Source organism: Mastomys coucha, unplaced genomic scaffold (genome assembly GCF_008632895.1).
Source record: "Mastomys coucha isolate ucsf_1 unplaced genomic scaffold, UCSF_Mcou_1 pScaffold8, whole genome shotgun sequence".
Taxonomy (NCBI): Eukaryota; Metazoa; Chordata; class Mammalia; order Rodentia; family Muridae; genus Mastomys; species Mastomys coucha.
Window position 1 is genome coordinate 54614204 of NW_022196914.1, and position 21416 is coordinate 54635619.

Sequence of the window (21416 nt, forward strand, 5' to 3'; positions counted from 1 at the left end):
TATATATACATATATATATATATATACATATATATATATATATGTATATATATATATATAGTGAGGACATAAAAAGGCAACTCTTGGAAATAACTTTTCACTTCATTAACAAACATAAAGTAGCTTTGGACCCACAGAGGCATGGGGGTGGGGAGCAGGGACGAGGCCTCTAGCCCAGCCATGCCTGAATGCCAGCCTGGAAGACTGGTTTACTCAATCCTCCTATCTGACAGATGCAGCAGCCAAGCCCCTGAGGAAGACCCACCTTCTTAAGAGTTTAAATGAGTGTATGTAGAAAAGGGAAGGAAGTTTAAAATATGTAGGTGATCTTCCATAGTAGATCTAGGGGCGCGTGTGTGTGTGTGTGTGTGTGTGTCTGTGTGTGTGTGTGTGTGTGTGTGTCTGCTGTGTCTCCAGAGTGGGCTCAGATTCACTATCTTCTGCCTCAGTCTCCTGAGTTCTGGGATTAGAGGAGTATGAACCATGCTTGCCTTGGGGAAAATGGGGAATCTGTTTTTCCATGGAAAAGGATCATTAGACAATGGGGTTGGTGGGAGGATCTGCTTTCTGGGGCCATTGCTGTCTTAGTGACTGTGTGCTGTCCTGAAAGACACGTTAGGGAGGCAGGCTGCACATGAGAGGGTTGAGTGTGGTGGACTTGTAGACAGGTCTGGAGCTAACCAGAGCTAGTGAGTTACAAAAACAAAGTGGACGGTGAACAGAAGTCAAGAGAGCCCCCGGGTGCTCTGTCCCCAAGAGAAAGAGTCTGTTCAGAGATGCTGGAGAGAGTGACTTCCAGGCAGTGGGAACCACTGAGAGCAGGTAATAAAAGCCCCGTGGATGGTAAGCTGGGCTCAGTGAGGAACAAAATGCAGGGAAACCTTGTGGCATCATCTACTTGGTCCATCCTGACACCTGGAGTTTACCATGCATGTACTGAGTGGCCCGCCCCAGGTCTAGAGGAGAGAATATAAGAGAGAACTTCAGAGGTAAAGTCTAAGGACACCTCTCCCTCTTCCCCTCCCTCCTTTTCCTTCTCCCTTCCTCTCTCCGTGTGTGTGTGTGTGTGTGTGTGTGTGTGTGTGTGTGTGTGTGTGTATGTGTGTGTGTGTGTCCATATCTAGAGTAGCCTCAGATTCATTATCTTCTGCCTCAGTCTCCTGAGTGCTGGAATTATAGGAGTGTGAACCATGCTTGGCTTGGGGAAGCTCCATTTTTTCCATTTGCAGAATAGTAATTACTGGAAACAAAAGCTAACTTTAGTGTGTGACCCAGGGAAAGCAGAGGCAGGGTGCATAGCCCTAGTCCTTGACAGTCCTTCCTGGTAAGACAGTTTCTACCCTCCAGCCAACCTGTTTCTCATACAGACTAGCACAGACTTTTCAAAAATTCAGAAACCCAACTAAAAAAAAATTGAGTATGCTAAGCATTGTCTCTATCCAGGTTGTAGAACAGGGGATATCACTGAAATGCAGTATGGCAATGGTAGAAACCTATTTTAAATGCACTGGTACATGTCAAACTGTGGGAAGCTATCAGAGCAAGGCTCCTCTAGATCTAGACCTCTGACATCCAAACAGGACAAAACTTTTTTTTTGTTTTGTTTTGTTTTGGTTTGGTTTTTTGTTTGTTTGTTTGTTTTTTGAGACAGAGTTTCTCTGTGTAGCCCTAGCTATCCTAGAACTCACTCTGTAGACCAGGCTGGCCTCAAACTCAGAAATCCGCTTGCCTCTGCCACCCAAATGCTGGGAATTATAAAGGCATGTGCCACCACTGCCCGGCTCCAAACAGGACAATGCTTTATTGTCCTTTTAAGACACCTAATAGCATCTGTGGTTCTTGAGAACATGTAGTATATACACCTCTCTCCCGAAAGATGTGACAGGCAATGAAGCATCTAGACAATGGCACACATCTCTGCATGGGCAGGGCACAATCACCCCAGGCGAGATGAGAACTCAGCTTCAACTTCTTCCCAGAGGATAAGAGATGGGAGGAGGAGATGCTTGTCCTAGGGGCTGAAAAAGTTTATTGGCCAAAGCAGGTAGGTGCTGAGCACCTTCAGCTCAACCACAGCACTTGCTGGTGCATTTGACCCTTCAACAGTCAGGTCACCTGTTCTGTAATCAGCATGTTTTATGGGGTCAGCAGAGCAAAAGCTTGAGAAACCTCCTCTGTTGTGTCTTTTAAAATCTGAAGACAACAGCAGCCCACGCAAGGGGCTTTGCCTTTCTAAAAGCTTTGGCCTTAGGTCTGAAGGCCGTGCTTGTGCTCGTGTGGAAAGGTCCCAAGCCACTAGGGAGCTAGCTCCTTTGCTGTCCTAGGATTTGCTGGAAACAGCTGCTCTGCTGACAGAATCCCTTGTTCCCATTAACTCGGCAGCCACCCTGAGCTGGACAGAGAGCAGGTGGCTGGCCACTGGCTGTGTCCAGCTCACACTGGGTCACACTCCTTTGTCTTCATAAACTATGACAGAATGTGGGAACTGGTTAGAGATGCAGGTCCCCTCAACACCTCCCGGAGGGAGCACAGGTCCTTGTCCCCTACTAGGAGATGGAGACTGAGCCAGGGACAATCCTTCAACGTAGAGGAGGGTCTTCTTCACTTTCAGAAGCAAAATCGCGTGCAGTTGGTTTTATCCAACTGCCTCGTGTTTACAGAAGATCTGGGGGATAAAGACCAATTTGTTAAGCCTTTTGTGGGACTCCTGTGTCTAGGGGAGATGGCAATAATGCAGAAGTGATTATATCTGTTCCCCTCTCCAGATCAAGGTAGCAAATTGACTGATATTTGGACCTTATATTGTTAATTTAATATTTTATTCTTCCATACTTACAGTTCACCAGCAGAAAAGCACCCCCTCTTTGGTATTTTCAAATTACTTAAGCTTTATGCTTTGAAACCTGCATGGTATTTCTTTTTCTATGAAGCTCCCAAAGGGCCACCCTGGCCAGGGATCCATCCATCTTCAGTCCCTCAGAGACCAAAGCTGGAGTTGGGAGCATCCTCATAGAGTCTTCACTAAGTAGATTCCTCAGCTAAGACCGGGCCACCCATATTATCAGAGGTCTGACCTGGGGCCACATCCTTTTGCCCCACTGATTTGTCAGTCCTCGCCTTTCTTTGCCATTTTGTAGAGTTTTTTTGTTTTTTTTTTTTCTCTTCGTCATCCTCAGGCTGTATCACAAAACTGGAGCCTGGGGGACCCTGTAGTCTCAGTCGGATGTGGAACAAAGGGATCCCTGCCTGCCCAAGCTGATATTTGTGAGTACTCCCTGTGCCCCAAGCATTGTGCTAATCCCATGGTAGCAGTGAGTAATAGCTAGCTCTGTGGATTGGATGATGTGCTCGTCATCATTCAGATACCCACATCTTATTCCTCACTGCAGCTGTGGGAGCAGGGCACTATTCTATTCTGGGGGATGAGGAAGCCAGGCATGCAGAGGCTAAATACAGACAGCCTGTCGGAGACCACAGCTTTTGATTGGCAGAACTGAGCTGGTCTGAGGTCTGTGTATGAAGCTTTGAAAAGCATTGTACCACTTGGTCATGTGGTATGCATGCCCTTCTCCCAGTGTGGTATTGCTTGCTGATGGGTATGGTAGGCAGAGAGCAATGTCAGAGGACACCAAGTTTGTCCTTTTCCAGTAGAGTCTCTGGATGGTCTGAGGTCTCCAGGCTGCTGTTAAATGATGACCTTCTTGGTTTTGCAGGAAAGCTTTTCTCTATGTAGTGTGTTATCTTCTTGATTCAAGTAAATTCCCCATTTGGAGTTTATCTCCATCTTGGGTCTGCTGGTCTTTTAAATTTTTTATAGGTTATAAACAAAACATGATTGTGTTACAAGGAGAGGCAGAACTCATTGTTGAGAAGCCGCCTCCCTTCTAGCTTCAAAGTGGCATCTCTTAGACCAGAGCTTCCCAACTTTCAGCATCTGGATCCACCAAGAGCACCCTCAAACCTGAAGAGCCAGTCTCCCATCTCTTTTTACAGATTCAAGGTCCATATCAGCTAGAGAGAACCCTGGGCACAGTGTGCTTGTGTGTGTCTGAGTTTATGTGAAATGGATATGCATAACGTTGTGCCGATCCTGAGGTCTAAGTACTATCCTCCCAGATAAACACATCACCTCCAAAAGATGCTCGAGAAGTGTTTGCACTGAACTTGGAGTGAGCATCCATCTCTGTGACACAGACAAGCTTAAGTGACAAGGAGAAAGAGACAAAAACCCCAGGTTGTTGGGTCCTCAGTAAGGTAACTGTCCTAGCGTCTTCAGGGGAAGTGGGAGTGGGTGGGTAGTTAGGGAGGAAAGACAGCCATTATCTAGAAAATAACCAAATGCCATTCATGAGCCTCTATTGAGTCACAGCCTTAAAAGGGGAGGAAACAAACTAAAAATGGAGGAGGCTTGGCAAAGCGTGGACAAGGCAAGGCGTTGGATATGTGTAGGCTGTTTGCTTGGGTGGATTGATTGTCTTGTAGCTATTAGAGGAAATGCCCTTATTTTAGGAGGTCTGTGCTAAAGCATTTAGGGATGAACTATTAGACACATCATTTGCAGATGACTCAAAAAAAGTGTATGTATACTTTAGAATAGGAAAAAATAAGGGGAATGTTAGCAAAAAATGTTGAATGTGGTGTTGGGTATGCAGCTGTTTCTTGCCTAATTTGACTATTTATGTCTGTGTTCAATATTATTGTGATATAATAATAAGGTGCAAGATGAGTAAGGACCCCCTGAGCTCGCCTCATTCCTGTTGGCTTCTTTACCAAGCTGGGAGTGTAGGATGGGATGCAGCATTGATTGACACCTCCAGCTTTCCTAAACCTTCAGAGTAGGGATGAACTTTGTTCCTTGGTATCAGTTCCAATAATCTAAGAAATCTGGCCAGCAGGCACCGCCTGATTCTGGTTTTGTGCACACTTCGTTCCCTTCTGACAATAGGACTTGGAAAAAAACACAGAGGCCTTATATTCTAAGGCACACACCTAGCTCTGCACATCTCTCTTGTACAGTCAGAGCTTGTGAAGAATATATTTGCCACTGTGACCTCCTCCTTGCCCTCTGTTTGGATGATGGGATGATAATCATGTGTCCTTCTCCTCTTATGTCTCCCTTCTCCCCAGCCTTTCTTGGGGGCCTTCATGACAATTTTGTAACATTTTCAGTAACAGACTCTCCAGGTGACCCACAGCCACTGTGCCTGTGACAGTAAGGTCAGGTATCCTGACTGGAGATGAATTTATTGGCTTTTTTTCCAGGTGGTTTATGAGGGAGTATATGGGGGCTGAAATAGCAGTTAACAGAGGAGAGTGCCCCTGCTGAGGAGTGCTGGGCCTGAGGCCCCTGTGGTTAACAGAGATCTATAATGAAGATCTATTTCCCCTTTGACACTGTGAGGTTGTCTCAGCAGGTGCCTGCCTTTCAGTGCCTTTTGCCAAATGGTGACACTTCTCAGAACACTGCCTAGTCAAGTCCCCTGCTGTGTTCCCAGATTTTCCCTTGCCCTGCTACCCTGACTTTGCTCCCATCTGGGGAAGCTGCCTTGTTAGTTAGTCAGCCTAGAATAACAGGACAGTCCCCTGATAGAAGCAGTTAGGAAACTTGCTGGGAACCCATGCCTTATCTCCTGGTTCAAAATAACTCAGTTTTGCCATTCTGCTATGAACATGGGACTTTATTTGCAGGGAGGGAAGTGTTCTTCGGGTACAGGCGGGAAAAGTGCCTTATTTTGTAAGATTAAGCACGTGGATCCCTAAATAACCCTGCCTTGCCTTTGGCATAGGCCATTTACCAACCTCAAGGCCTGGAGTTTCTCACAGCCTTTCTTTCTCTTCAAAGACGACAAGCCTATCCCACTCCTCACTGACAGCACAGCTGACACTCTGCTTTGCAGAGCCCTGCAGTTCAGCAAGGGGACAAATAGATGTAGTCTGAACTGCCACTTCAAACAGAAGAGGGACAAGGGTGGGTGGGGATGGGCAGGAAGTAACAGCAAGTTGTTGTTGTTGTTGTTTTTTTTAATCAGCTGGGGGAGGGCTCTCCACTTATAACGGACTGGGCAGGTGCCGCCTCCAGGGAGCCCTCCTGCCTCCTTCCCAGGTCTCATCCAGCAGGATCAGTTACATTATAAACAATCCCTGTGAAACTGAAACGTTTGTTTCTCAGAAGGCTTTTCTGTTACTCAGTCTTTGGTTACAAAGCGCTTGGGAGTGACACCCATGTCTGTGTTTGGTGTTGATCTTTTCTCTCCAGTTGGATTTGGAAGTCTAGTTCAGCCAGTGCAGAGACGTATGAAAGATGCCTACCAGGCAGGCTTAGTTACACACATGTGACTATACCTGCTGAAACCAGTGCCATACAAGGTGCTTTAGCAGGCTCGTGTTTCTCTCTTACAACTGTCTCATGAGGGAGGGGCAGCCTTGCCATCTCCACGTAGGTTGTAAATGAGAAGTTATTTTTCCAGGCAGTGGTGGGCTTGCCTGGCTCTAGAACCCAGATCTGAGGGAATCCGAACACGTGACCTACTCCCTTAACCAAGTGTAACACAGCCTGGCACCTTACATGTATGTGTCGTTAGTATTGTGTCTTAATCACATCCCATGTGACTATTGTGATGCACTTTAAATACATGTTGTCATGTGATGAGTACAGTCACTGCTCACTGCAGCGTCAGCCAGCAGACAGAGTGCTGGTGTGTGGTACACCGACCGCCATTTTAAGCTTTGACACTGGACTTTGCTATTTCCACATTTGCCTCCCTCTTTCATAGTTGCCTGCCTCATCTAAGCCCAGTATTCAAGGGGCTCTTTGTAGTTCTCATGGAGTTGACATGACCTCGGTTAATGAGATGGAATCATTCAGAGCAGGGCCATATGCCCAGATGTCAGATATGAGCTGCTTGATCCTGCCTGACCTTGGAGAGGGGACGGAGAGCTAGGGCTACAGACCAGCAGTGCCAATCCCTGATGGAGGGAGGGGAAGAGTTCAGGCTTGGAAGGAGGGTTGAGCCACTGGGGCAGAGTCCTCTGGTAATGAAGTCATGTGTCCTCAGGAGCAGAATGAGCTCTCTGTGAACTCAGAAACAATGAGCATGTTGAGTCCCAGACCTGGGGTGAATGAAGGCCCAGGCCAAGGGACATGAGATGAATCGGGACAATTCAAGAGAAGCATTCAAGGACAACTTTATGTTGTCAACAAGTGGACCCAGCTGTAATGACACCTAGTTAATGGTCCTCAGTGTACCATTTTGAATAATTTCTCAAGTCATGACCTCCCTAAGGCTTTTAAAAAAGTTTTTAACTCACATAAATTAACTTCTCAAAAATAATGTGAGGAGCGCATGGGAAATAAGTTTGGGCAACAATGTCTTGTTTATGCTTTCTCCCAGGATCATTTCCCCTTACATCCTTACTCAGCTAGGAACCAAATAGTTTGCTGGTAATTTGATTTCCAGGCAGTTGAAGGTCTTTTGTTTTGTTTTTTTACTCTCTCCTGTTCAATAGCCCAAAATGTCGGTGTTTTAGAGAACTTGGAGTATGTGCAAGCACAGCAGTGGCCACTGCCTCACAAACTCTTCAAGGGCAGCCAGGGCTTTAACAAAGTTCCCTGCCTGCCATGCCTCCATCTCTCCCCTCCATCTCTCCGTAACGGTTGGCTGCAGGGGGAGTGTCCCAGGTAGCGAGTGTCCTAGCAGAGGGCTGGTGGGAGCCTGATAAGGTTCCCCACCCGCCACTCAGTGTTGCCTCAAAAAAAAAAAAAAGAGGAACAATGGCATCTAGAAAGCGCCCGGGGCCGCCTGGCTGGGAGCTGAGCGCGGGAAGGTGGGCGGGAAGGTGGCGGGCGTCCCGGGTGGGGGTGGCGCGGGGCGGGGCCTGGCCAGAGGCTCACCCTCCTCCTCTCTGGACGTAGGTGAAGCTGCTGGCCGCTGAGTCTCAGCACTCCGTATGAATGCCGTCAGCCCGGGATCCAGACCTCACTGCTTCTGCTGCCTCCGACGGGACTGAGCAGAGACTTCCTTCCCGGACCTCCTCGAAACTCACAGCTGTCTTTCTGGATTGACCCCGTGGACTCCAGCCTCGCTTTCCCACCGTGAACATCAATATGTGTCATGTCATTGTCACCTGCCGCTCGATGCTCTGGACCCTCCTGAGTATCGTGGTGGCCTTTGCTGAGCTCGTTGCCTTCATGAGCGCCGACTGGCTGATCGGGAAAGCCAAGACCCGCAGCGCCGACGAGCAGGCAGGCGTGGACTCGGAACCCCACTACCTGGGCATCCTCTGCATTCGCACCGCTGCCATGCAGCAAGTCCCTCGGGACACACTGTGCGGGACCTACGCCAAGAGCTTCGGGGAGATAGCCAGCGGCTTCTGGCAGGCTACCGCTATTTTCCTGGCCGTGGGGATCTTCATTCTCTGCGTAGTGGCTTTGGTGTCCGTCTTCACCATGTGCGTGCAAAGCATCATGAGGAAAAGCATTTTCAACGTCTGCGGGCTCCTGCAGGGAATCGCAGGTAAGTGCTGGGGTAGGCGGAGGAGCCCGAGCTCGGGACTCCTGGCACTTATTGCTTGCATCTGTTGAAGAGGGCTGGCCAAGATCCTTTCCTCTGGCCGCACTGTCTCAACGGTAAGACCCAGGCTTGCGATCTGGCATTGCAAGCCACTCCTCCTTGCTCGTTTTCTCTGGGTCTGAGTTGTTTAACTGTTCTACTTTTTGCTTTTCTCATTAAATTAAAACTGTGCTTTCGACCAAGCGCCCATGCGCGTGTGATGAGAGCATATCTGAGAAGTTTGTTCAGAGCTGGTTCTAACTGCAGCAAGAACTCTGCTAACGCGGAAACGTTGCCCTGAAGCTGGGTTTTTAGTTAGAGCTTAGAGAGGTTGCCCTTCCCAACCTGGTGAGTTCAGCTTTGGGCTGGGAGAACTCCAGCTTCCTGGGAAAAGGATTAGCATCAGCTGCTCCCTGTTTAATAATGCTCCACTTACGTTGTCTCCTGGAGCCTGGCAGAATGTTCTGTGCAGTCAGATCAGAAGATGCGAGCTAACTAACTTCCACTTTGGATATTTCTCACTAATGAGCTTGTTGGGCATGGGTGGAAAGTCTTGAGTTCTTGACTATGATCCTGGAGGGAAGGCTTCAAGGAAAGGTCAGTGGACCCTGGCACTACCTAGGTTCCCCCAAAGGGTTGAAAGGTAGACCCTGACCCAAGACAACAGCAGTGAGCCCAGACCTAAGGGACTGCCTCTGTGCAGTTGAGTTAGAACACATTCCCCAGGGGGTAGAATGGACAGGGGGAGCATTCCTATTTGAAACAGTACCGTTTGTTTTAGCTACAGTGGGAGGAGCAAGAATCTACCACAGCCCTGTTGAAGAGCCCAGGTGGTTCCCTCTCTGCCCTGCAGAAGCAGGGCCTGGGCTCTTCATCAGTGGAAGACCAGCTGAGCCCGGATCCAGGGAGGTGGGAAGCCACAGTGCTTATGTCAGCAAAGTCGCAAAGTCGTGAGCATTAGCTCGGCGGGGCTGCTTCCAAATAAACAGATCAAATGACAGGTCTTTTCTCAAACTGCTGATAAGATAACGTTTGGGTTTTTTTTTTCTTTTTTCTGTTCCTCAAACCTTAGGGGGCATTGTATGCAGCGACTGAGGTTGGGGTAATCGACACACCCTGCCCTGAAGCCTGAGTTGCCTCCAAGAGGTCATTCTTCACTTGACAGTCTTTGGGCACCCATTTATCTGAGAGGATCTGCTGCACCAAGAGTGACCAGGGAGATGTAGACCCTCACAGAATCTGCTAGACCAGGCTTCCATCTTTTAGCTTTGCTGCCAACTAGCAGGTTCACTTTGGGACAGGGTGCCACCTCACCTCTCTATGCAAAGTGGGGAGGCTGAAATGTGACGTGTGTGTGTGTGTGTGTGTGTGTGTGTGTGTGTGTGTGTGTGTGTGTGTGTGTGTATTTTCTTCTTAGGCTTCTAATTCTGTGCAGCTCTTGGTCCTTTAGATTCACTTGTGAAATCCAAAGCCTATATCCTTGGTATATCACCTCCCAGAATCCTTAAAGGCAGAGGGGTTGGGTCTGTGTGTGTGTGTGTGTGTGTATGTGTGTGTGTGTGTGTACTTTCTTCTCCTCTTACATACTGCCTCCGGTGTCTTATCTTAAAACATTTGTGAAGTGTTACCAAAGTATTTTAAAAAGCCAAACTAAACACAAAGCCTGCACCCAGGATTCAGTAATCCTCTTGAAGGCCTCTGGTTAGCCAGAAAGCAAGGTTTAACTTTCCAGTCAGGACCAGTCCACCCTCTATGATTTCATGCCTTACTTGTGGGGTTTTTTAAAGCTGGCCTGCAAGAAACTCCTGGAGTGTCCTTCTAGGAGCTTGTCGTCCGCTGAGAAGCTCTCAGAAATATCTACCTTCTGGCAAACAAACAAACAAACAAACAAAAACAGTGGCCATTTTGGGGTGGGGGGGTGCAGCCTGGGCTCCAGCACATCTTTTGTAGTCTTTGGATACAAAGTAGAGCCATCCTTTATCCTTCGGTCTTGAAGACTGTTCCAGTATGGCTTCTTTTGTTTTTATGTTTCTTTTTTCTTCCCTTGAACACATGGGAATCCTCTTGCCTCAACTTCTAGGTGCTGGCATTATAAGCACTGGACTATCACGTCCAGCTTCATGTATGGTTTTTCACAAGGGCCATTCCAGCAAGTCTATCCCTGAGGATGTTAGCCCAACAAATTGTGTTAAGCTCTTGTTTGCTTCTCCTAATTGGCAAGCAAACGGTTTTTGAAGAGTTCAGTGTGTATCCGTGACAGTGAATTTTTCTGACTTGTCTCTCTTCAGAGATCATCTGAGAAGAACTGAGGAGGATGTATGTATACCTCATGGGCAACCTGCTAGAGAGGATAGCTACAAAAGGCTGGCCTTCCTAAAGAAATTTGAATACATTTTGAGTATTCTGTCCGTCCATCCCTGGGACTTGGGCACATTTCCGAAATTCTGAGGTCACTCCCAGTTTTCAGTTGGCAGGAGGCAGATGGCCTCTAGATGCTCGCTAGAGGCTGTGGGTTTAAGGTAAAGCTCGGGAATACAGAAAAGGCTGGCTGCTTTGTCCATAGCCGGGCTCCCAGCACACCACAGCGAGGTGGTGATGATAAACAGCGGGAAAATATTCTTTCCGTGTTCCCATGTCTGCTAGAAGGGCTACTCAGTTCCCTGTCCTGGGATGGAGGTCCACACCAGGCACTCAGCCCCTGTAGCCACACCAGTGTGGAGACAGTGACTGGCCTTCTCTTTGCCAGATGCTGTCCCACCCTCAACACGGCTTGAATGGCTGCCCTGAAGCTTTCCTCTATCATGCCCCCTTGTGGTCTGCTTACTGTGAAGCGAGGAAGTTCTTGTTAGAGCTGTACAATACTAACACTGGGGTACGTAGTATTTCTTCTTGCTCCATGGCAAAATGACACTTTAAAAAGTGACGGGATGCAAAATTATAAGATGACATTAGCATATTCCTGAGGCGTACATAATTTAAAAAAAAATAAATATTCCACAGGCTTATATAGAAATACAAACTGTGAACTGTATGTAACCTGAGCATCTGGGATAGGGAGGCAGAAGGATCATAAGTTCAAGTCCAGCCTCTAGGTTACGTATCAAGACCCTCTCTGTTCTAAGGAGCAGGATACCTTTTATAAGCCCTTGTAGTTGGCCATATTGACTTCAAGTCCTACATTTCCTGCATGCTGCTGCTCTCTGGTTCCTTGATTGTCTGCCTGGGATGAGCTGTAGGGCGCAGGTGCAGAGCCATCCTGAGGCCTTGGACCCTTGGATCTTCCATCACGGTTCCAAGAAGCCGAAGAGAGCTCTCCCACATGTACATCCCCTGTGCTTTCTCTTCCTGGAGGCAGCTTCCACACTTGAGTCTGACTGCAGGTGGCTTCTCAGACTCCCCTGGTCACAGAAACTTCAGACTGGTGTGCACTAGAGGAGAGCGTGTCTGGGACTTGGCAGAGCCAGTAGCACACATGGGTTCCGATTCCTCTGGGACTCATTACAAAAGCTGGGTAGCTGGCCAGCAGGGCTGGCTTTTTTGCCAGCTGTCTTCTGTAGGTTGTGACCTGGATGTAATCCATACTGAAACTGTAGAATGCAAAGATCCAGGTTTTCCATGACAGCATCAAGCAGTTTGTTTTTGGAAATGCATACAGTGTGAACATAGAAGTCCGTGGAATCCCCGGTGACTCAGGTTTGGGACAGAAGCCATGCACATGAGCTCAGGACTTGGCTCGGTGGTGTTGGCAGGGATCGGGTCTGCTGGGCTTTGCCATGAGTGTTGCTGGGCCTGGCTGCCTGCTGCCTTCCAGTCCTGCCTCCCAAGCTTCTTTCTGTCTGTTGGATCTCATACTCTCCCCTCCAGTCGGCCTCTGTCTGTGGGTATGTAAACATCAGCCTCACAGGGCATTCTCAGGGAGCCTTGTCTCTCTGTTCTGAGCAGACAGACTGCTGTGGGCTGGCCTCTGTTCTGCCGGTCTACCTGTGGAGGGAGTAGCCATGGAAACCCTGGCCTTGGCCATGAAGGGCCTGGTGGGTATGATCTTGCCTCCTTAGAAGTGAGCAGAGTGGGAGAGAGGGTGCAAGGGAAAAGCGGTAACAGAATGTGAGAGGACGTGGGGGGCTCTGATGATCATGACATTGCATCTAAATGTGAGTGGCTCTGTGCAGCACCAGCTGCCATCCAGGCTTTGTGTTCGTGAGCGTAAGTGTGCGGAGGGGTGAGTAGGCATGTAAACACCACCATTGCCAGCCAGGCTTGGTCTTCCCTCATGAACCCGAAGGTGAGTGGAGTTATAGAGGGCACATTAGACATCCTGAGTTCCATCCAGGACTGACCCTCCTGAACCAGTGTCTGAGGGTGAGTGGGCGGGAGAGGTACACCATGACTGCCATCTGGAATTGGGTGCATTACTTTTCTCCCCTTGTGTGAAATGTAGCAGCAGCGTCAAGTGGCACACCCAGTCCAGCTTGGTCTCGGCCTCCATGTACACTTTTCCTCTCCTTGTTCATTCATTCAAGATGAGAGGATGAAATCACTAAGAAAAAAAGAGACATGAAACTAGGGTCTTGGGATGAAGAGGAGCCTAGCCATAATTTGACCTCTGAGAAAGTCACCTACCTTACCCTGAGGAGGCAGAGTGACCCTGGCGAGCAACTTTGGATCTCCTCAGGAAAAGGGGACTTGAGAAGAATTGTGAAGACAAGCCAGCTCTCCTTTTTGGTGAAAGCCAAGCACAGGGGATTTCCAGCCTCTGGGGTGGGGGCTCTTGGTTTCTCTACGCAGATAACACCTCTGTTAGCAGTTTCCTATTTGAATCAATTTTAGAATGTCACAGGTTGGGCCTGCAGAGATGACTCGGTATAGAGACATGTGCTACTCTCTCAGAGAATGCAGATTCCATCACCAGACCCACCTTGACTCCAGCTCTAAGGGGAATTACATCACCTCTGGCCACTTCAAAGGGAGCAATGTGTGCGAGTGTACACACACACACACACACACACACACACACACACACACTTAAAAAGTAAAAGTAAAATAAAAAGGAAAAAGGATGCCACAGATGGATACATTTACAAATTCGCCAGCCTCTATTAGTCCTTTGGTAGAAAACAGATTATATGTGTTGTAAGGCAGCCATAATTAAACATCAGTCCAAAGAGGTGTCATTTGATGCCCACTAAGTGCAGAGATTTAAATAAGGTCTATAAGTTTCTTGAATTCCTACTTCCAAGATGTATTAGTTATCATTTCATAAACAGTACTCTAAAGAAACACAAAGGTGTGTGTGTGTGTATATAAAGGGAATCAAATATATATAAAGAGCCCAGTCATACCATGAAATAAAGACTAGTGTTTAACCACAGATAGTCCAAAGACCGGGATGCATCTTTTAAAAGGAATCTGTTGTAAGGACCTGAAGAAAATTGCAAACTCTCTTAAAATTTAGATACAGTGTTTGGTTTGCAAATAGAATGTGAAAAGGGTTTGCCATGGCATCTACTTGAGGTCTCTACAGTTTGCAGTGTTCAGTCTGGGGGCCATCTGAGGAGCAGGGACTGCCACATGGAGATTCAGCTTGCACAAACCTTGCACAGGGCAAGACTGCAGTGTTCCGTGATCAGGAGATGGCAAATGGCTTCTGTGTAAGTGGTGGGGTGATCTACACAGAAGAGGCTGGGTCTGGCCACTTGGCCTGGTGGTGGGGACGTTTTGTGACTGGTTGGGAGGTTTCAGAAAAGATGCAGAAGAGGCAGCCACCAAGCCTTCCCCTCTCCCACTGTGCTCCCTCTGGTTCCCTGCCTCCTCTGCAGACACACAGCCCCGGGTGGCTATCTTCCAACTTGGTACAACAGGGCCCCTCAGACTCAGAGTCCAGTCTTTGCACAGTCTAGTATGAGAAGGCTGAAAACAGTTCCCTTCTCCAAAGGGGTCTGATTAAAGTGTATGCCAGCAGCCGTGTTCAGCCCCAGGCAGACAGACATCAGGATTTCTAAGGTACGAACCGGACTCTGGTCTTTGCCCAGCCAGTGGTGACTGTTGATGAGGAAGCCGGACTCTAGCTTTATACTTGGGGTGTGTTTCTTTTGATTTTAGCATCATCTGAACGCTGGGCAGTGATGAGGTACAGTTGGTACTCAGGGGTGGGAGGCCATACTCGAGGTAACCAAGTAAAACTGCCAAGAAGATAATGTGGCTAAGATGGGGTGTAATGGGGGGTCACACTGGGGGATCTAGGTAACCCACAAGAGTAGCCAACCGTGTGGTGGATAAAACTCTTGTTTCTAGCTTCAGGTGGCATCTGAGTAGAAATACCTATCAGTTTCTTTCCATCTTCCCCCTCCCACCAGTACGGCTGAGCTGTGCACTATGGTGACCATGGTCATCGGGTACTGCCATCTTCTAACCCTCTTGTCCAATAGACTGGGAGGCTGTGAAAAGATGTTTAGTTATAATGAAAATGGGACCTTCTTGGACACAGTCCTGTGAGGTATAGAGCCACAGCACAGGTCCCCAACAGGTGAGAACTCTCCATGTTGGGTCTATTGTCTTCGGCTTCTGGCTATAGAAATTGTTAACCAGCTGGGTACTATATTAAGGATCTAGTCCGAAGAAAGCAAGTGAACATTCTCTATTGCTGGCCACAACAGCCCCAAATGTACTGTGACTAAGGGACCCTGCCATGGCCACTGGGACCCCCTCTCATCCTCAGGACAGTGCAGACCCAGGGCTGTGCTCACCACACTGGCTCATACAGGGGAACAGTCAAGAATGGCTTCACACGAAGGGGCCACCAGAAGCCACACACTTTCTGGAATGTCTCGGTATAAAGAGAAGTTGAGATTTTAAGTGTGTGTGTGAGAGAGAGAGAAGAAAGGGAAGAGAGTGTGTGTGTTAAGTTACATGGAGGACCGCGGTCCCTCAAGCAGACCTACATCTTGCATTTTCATGGCACTCTCAGCTGGCTGCCAGGCTGGGGTAAGCAGGTGGTGTTGTTGCTTCTGCACACTTTGCATCCTCTGGCTGGATATACCACATCCCACATTTTATCACTTTTCTGTGTAGACTTTTCTCTGATACTATATCCTAGCTGAGGTTTGATAAATGCAGGCTTTGACACACTTCTGGGATAAGATTCCCTGCGGTCTTTATTTGTAAATGAAGTCAGAAGCCACCACAGGGCTTTCAAGTGGTCTGCAGTGCAAGGAACACCGGCAAGATATTTTTCTGACTCTGGCTTTGATGCTGCATTACTAAAGGAAGGATGTCTTTTTAAACTTTTCCTCACAGGATCCCCTCAGGCACATTGAGGAGTTTTTTTTTATGCTTTCCATGCGTCTGAGCCTGGAGCACGGTGCCAAGTGACACGGGCAATTGATGTTTAGTTGGGATGCTTCCGTCTTCCAAAGGGAAGAGCAGAGCCCTGTGTAGGCTCACGGGAAGGGGTGCTGTGATCTGGCTGGTGGACCATCAGAGGTTCAGCAGTGTCTCTCGGGGTAGCCACTTAGGACCTGGAAGCGAGGATACTATCAGGCCCTCCTAGGTGCTCTGTGGAAAGCTCATAAAGAGCACCGTGGGCTTCTCGGGGGCCTGAGATGTGTTTAAGAGTTACGTAAGTCGTTTTAGATCCCCTTTACAAGCAAAGTTCTATTGAGATGGAGCATATCCTTTCAAAGGTCTAAACCCTAGGCTCTTAGCCGGTCCCTTTTGGCATTAGTGTAACTTTGGGAGGTGACCCTTTTTGATGGGCCGTGGCCCTCCAGCACTTGTTTAGTTGTATTCGGAGAGCTGTGCTGATGGCTTTACCCTTGTCTTTGTTCCATTTTTGTCACAAAGACATTTTCTTCTTAAGTCATGGCTTCACTGTAACATTTTGTACATGTTCCCCCCACACTACCTTGTCCACTCCACAGTGTATTCCTGGCTGGCTTGAAACTCATGCAGACACCTCCAGAGTGCACCCTGCCTTCTTTTCTCAGACTGTCTCCACCTTACACGTTCATGTCGTGTAGATCTGCCCAAGTACAGTCTAGATTCCATGTGGAAAAAATGAGATCTTTGTATTTCCGAATCTGGCTTCTTTCGCTTTATATGATCTTCAGTACAAGCCATTTTCCTACAATGACACATTTCATTGCCTGTTATATACTTTCTGTCACTTTTCCTATCCATTCATATTATGTCACGGCAAACGTGGAGGCACAGCTATCTGTTGTCCGTTGACTGCAACCGTGGAACTGGGTCATATGTAGCCGTTTTCAGTTACTTTGTGAAACTTGCATACTGATTTGGAATCTGCAGTACTTTATGTTCCCACGAAGAATCTCCCCTGCCTCCCAGTCCTAACCAGCATTTGTTTTTTAATGATAGCCATGTGACTGAATTGCGCTTCCCCGGTATCTGGAATGCTGGACCTTGTGTTTTGTCTGCAGTGTTTACGGTGTGCAAAGACACGAGGAGGACGTTAGGTGTCCTGTTCTGTCACTCCCTAGCTCTAGCTTCTCACTGAACCTGGATCAAGGCTGGCAGCCAGCAAGTGGATTCCGAGGGCACAGCCGCAGCCCTGGCTTTTTACGTGGGTGCTGGGATCCAGACTAGGGTCTTCCTGCTTAAGCAGCAGGCACTTTTACTCCCTGAGCTGTCTCTCCAGCCCCCATCTTTTGAGAAATATTTGCTCATTTATTGGTGACATTATTTAGTATTTTTGAGTTCTTATGATCTGGGATTAATCCTGTGTCCAGTGGGTAACAGGCAGAAATTCTCTGCCATCACTAGGCTGTCTTTTGCTGCACAAAAGATCTTTAATTGCATATAATCCTATTAATCAATTCCAGCTCCTCGAGTGCTCCGGAAAGCCTATACTTGTGCTGTATCGTGAAATGGAAGGTCTTATGTTGAGGTCCACTCTGAAGTAACTCTTGTACAAGGGTAATGAGAGGTAGAGGTGTATTTCTTTTTTTCTTTTTTTTCTTTTTTTGGTTTTTTTGAGACAGGGTTTCTCTGTGTAGCCCTGGCTGTCCTGGAACTCACTCTGTAGACCAGGCTGGCCTCGAACCCAGAAATCCACCTGCCTCTGCCTCCCAAGTGCTGGGATTAAAGGCATGCGCCACCACCACCCGGCTGTATTTCATTCTTTTACATGTGGCTGTCCAGTTTCACCCCACTGTTTGCTGAAGAGAACATCTTTTGCTCCTGTGTGTCGACACCTTTGTTGGAAATCAGGTGGCTACAGTGGGGGGTCTGTTCCTGTATCCCCTACTTAGCCTTTGGGTGTGACTGGAGATGGGGGCGGGGCTATGATGCCTCCCTCCAGCACTGCTCTCCCTTCTGTGCTCTGGCTAGTTGGGGTCAGTTGTGCATTCATTTGAATTTTAGCATTTATTTTTCTGAATATGAAGAATGCCATTGAAATCTGGATGAGATTCAAGCATCGGTTCTGAACATTTCCTAATAGAGGGCTTAGGGTTTTGTTAAAGCCCAGCTTTGATACCAGGGTTTAACTGAGGTGGCCGGACAGGCTGCTTTTGAAAAGCTGGTAGCGCCTGGCAATCTGACTCTTTTGGTCTTTTAGGGCCAGAGCTAATGGCTTCTGCCAGTTAAATCCCTTTTACTCTTCTGGGCCCAAGCCGATAGCAATTGACTAGCAATTGACGCCTGCTCATAGCCTCAGGGGATTAGGAAAACTTAATTACCCACACACTCACATTTAATGGACAAAGCAAAGGGGCCCCAACTAACCTGTTTTCTCCCAGCTTTTATACCTTCTCAGACAAAAGTTCTCTATGTAAGAAAAAAAATTACCCCACCGAGGAAGTTACAGTTGTGTGTGTGTGTATTCCGTTCCATGAGCTCACTGTAAGTTCAAAGCAGTAGTTAGATCTGTTCATGGTCTTACTTTATCACCGGGCCCGCCTGTGGCCTCATCCTCAGACCTCACCTAGAATGAATGCTGTCTTTGATCATTAATTTGTCCAAGCCTTTTCTTCTTCTTCCTACTGCAGTGTATGTACTTGGAATATATGGACACTCACTACACTCTTTTTTATGTAGCCTTTACTTATATTCTATGAGGAGGGCATTTTATTCTTGAGTCTAACTTTATTATATCTTTTTGGCAAAACAACTTAAACTATCTCCTTTTTTCCTTTTTTTCTTAAAGATTTATTTATTTTATGTATATGAGAATACACTGTAACTGTACAGATGGTTGTGAGCCATCATGTGGTTGCTGGGAATTGAACTCAAGACCTCTGCTCGTTCCGGTCCTACAGGCTTTGGTCCCGCTCCCTCTGGCTCAAAGATTTTTATTTATTATTGTATGTAAGTACACTGTAGCTGTCTTTAGACACACCAGAAGAGGGTGTCAGATCTCATTATTAGAAGATGGTTGTGAGCCACCATGTGGTTGCTGGGAATTGAACTCAAGACCTTCGGAAGAGCAGTCAGTGCTCTTACCCACTGAGCCATCTCATCAGCCCCTCCTTAAACTTTCTACCAATTATTCTAACTTCCTAAAATTATTTGAATCAAATCAGGAATTCTATAAAATAATTAATTCATCGAAACAGCATTAATCCATGAAAGCTCATCTTCATGTTGATCTGCAGAAATTTTTCCCAATAGGGTGGGCTGATACCCAGGAATCAATCGTAACAGACTACAGACAGAAAGGGTCTTTCTCCATCCTGTTACACCCTGACAGAACAACGAGGAATATAGCAATGGCAAGCATGGAAAGGCATATCAGCAGCAGTGCAGTCCTGGGATGAAGCCCTTGGGGGCCACATATCTTCAGAGCATAGCCACCTCAGCCATGCGATGTGCTGCGCCACCTCCAGGGAGCTCACTTGCTTGCCACAGCCTGCATGGCTTTCACCAGTATAAGTATAGGATTTTAAGGATAGGATTGTGTCTTATACAAACAGGGACAACTATAATTTTTCCTTTTCTATTCGTACCCTGTTTCTTTCTATTGCCTTATTGTTCTAAGACTTTAAGCACAATATTGACTAAAGTTGTAGTAGACCTTTATCTCTAGCTCCTAACTCTGGAAGTTAATTTTCCCCTAATTACTATGCTTGCTAGAAGTTTGTCATAGATACCCTTATAGATGTGTTGTTCTTTGAAGAAGTTTAACATGAAAGGATGTTAAGAGTTTGTCAAAGGTCTTTTCCACATCTATATTGTTTACAGTTGTTGAACTGTTCTTGCAGCCCTGGAATTAAAACCAAGATGGCCGTGGTATTGATGACTTGGACTATAAATGTATTGAGAACTTTGGGTCTGTGGCTTTCATTCATGTGCATGTTCTCATATCTGGTTTTGGTATCAGGGCAATCCTGGCTTTTAAAAATGCAACTGGTAGTAGTTGTTCCCGTGTGGCTTATGGACTAGTTTGAAGAGCACAGTGTCAGTTCATCTATAAACACAGTCGCCCAGTGATGGGCTCCTTTTGTTGGGAGACAAGAGGTCATCAGAGATGTATTTGTTTTTATCTTCTAGATTTTGTAATCTCCTAATGACCCTTAAATTTCACTGGCAACTGGTTTTTTTTTTTTTTTTTTTTTTTTTTTTTTTTGCTTTTGCGTTGACTTAAGAGTTTGTAGGTCTTGTTTTATTAAGAAAGTACTGTTTACAGACTTTAAAAACCCCACCCACCCTCTAGGTTTAAGACTGGTACACTTTTATGATGATGAGTCAGGCAGGTCTTGATTCAAGCAAGGCTTGGAATGACAAATGACCTGGCCTGTGTCATCACCTTATGGGCCCAGGCTAAACTTTTCTCCATCCACATGTGACCTTTGGAATTGATTCTAGCCCCAGCATGAGACTGCTGTCCCCAGCCATCCACACACAGTGCCTTGTCCCTGTCAGCCTTTCACTTCCAAAGTCCTCGCTCCCTGCTGCTGCCATCTCCTTAGCTACTGCACTAGAGCTCAGTCCTGGCCGTAGAATAAAGTGCACCCTCCCTCGTAGCACAGAGCTGTCAGCTGACATGAAAGATTCTAATAAACTTTACAGGGAGTCATGGTTTCCTCCTCTTCTTCATGAGCAGCTAGTACTGGTGTGTGGTCAGACCTGGGGTAAGGCCAGTGGGCTCCAACCAGCACATAGCTACAAGTGAAAATCATGTACCTAAAGTTGTTTCTCTAGTCCTAGCCTAGGTTAGACCAGGCAGGAAACCACCTCTCAGTTGTTCAAACCCAGTGACTGTGAACATCCAGCAGTGGGGGGCAGAAAGGTGCTGGCCAAGTGGGGTGCATGCATGCTGGTCTGTATGCAGGGCAGAGCTCACTAAAAGTCATTCAGACAGAACAGCTCCATGACGTTGGCAGTTTGTTTCTAAAGAGGCACGGACACATACCTCTCTTTGGCATGCAGTTCAAACAATGCTTTTCATGGGTATAGGCTAAGATATAGTCTCATTCAAGGCTGCTGGCTTTTGTCTATAACTAGGCTGAGGCCACCACGTTCCTCGCGAATTACTTTATACTAGGGACTGGCAAGCTCTGTCAAAAGCTAGATCATAAATGTTTTGTTTTGCAGTCATGTTTTCTGAAACAAGTATGGCTTGGCCTTGTTCTAATAAAACTTTATTATGGGCTACTATGGTGTTTTGCATGTATGGAATACCATATGCATGCTTGGTACCTATGGAGGTCAGAAGAGGCTGGCTGGCTATCAGTTCCTCTGGACCTGTAGTGAGTGAGCAGCCATCGGGTGCTGAGAACCAAACCAGGTGCTCTGCAAGAGCAAGGAGGGCTCTTCCTGCTGGGCCATCTCTTCAAACAAACAGTACCAAACTCACTGGTGTTGCCCCATTCCTCCATACTCAAACTGGCTGCAAATACTTCTAGGCAAGCT

General features: G+C 47.2%; 1 protein-coding gene across 3 annotated transcripts in view; it reads left to right on the top strand.

Moving 5' to 3' along the window:
* Positions 1-21416, top strand: part of Lhfpl2 (LHFPL tetraspan subfamily member 2) — a 159855-nt gene that overhangs the window by 134614 nt on the left and 3825 nt on the right. The window contains exons 1-2 of one of the 3 annotated variants that reach the window (XM_031360429.1): positions 3177-3264; positions 7913-8513. In XM_031360429.1, coding sequence (XP_031216289.1) covers positions 8105-8513 — 409 coding nt within the window. In that variant the 5' untranslated portion in view covers positions 3177-3264; positions 7913-8104. Of the gene's footprint in view, positions 1-3176; positions 3265-4161; positions 4255-7912; positions 8514-21416 lie in introns of those variants that run through there. The other 2 variants (XM_031360430.1, XM_031360428.1) reach the window with 2 other exon arrangements.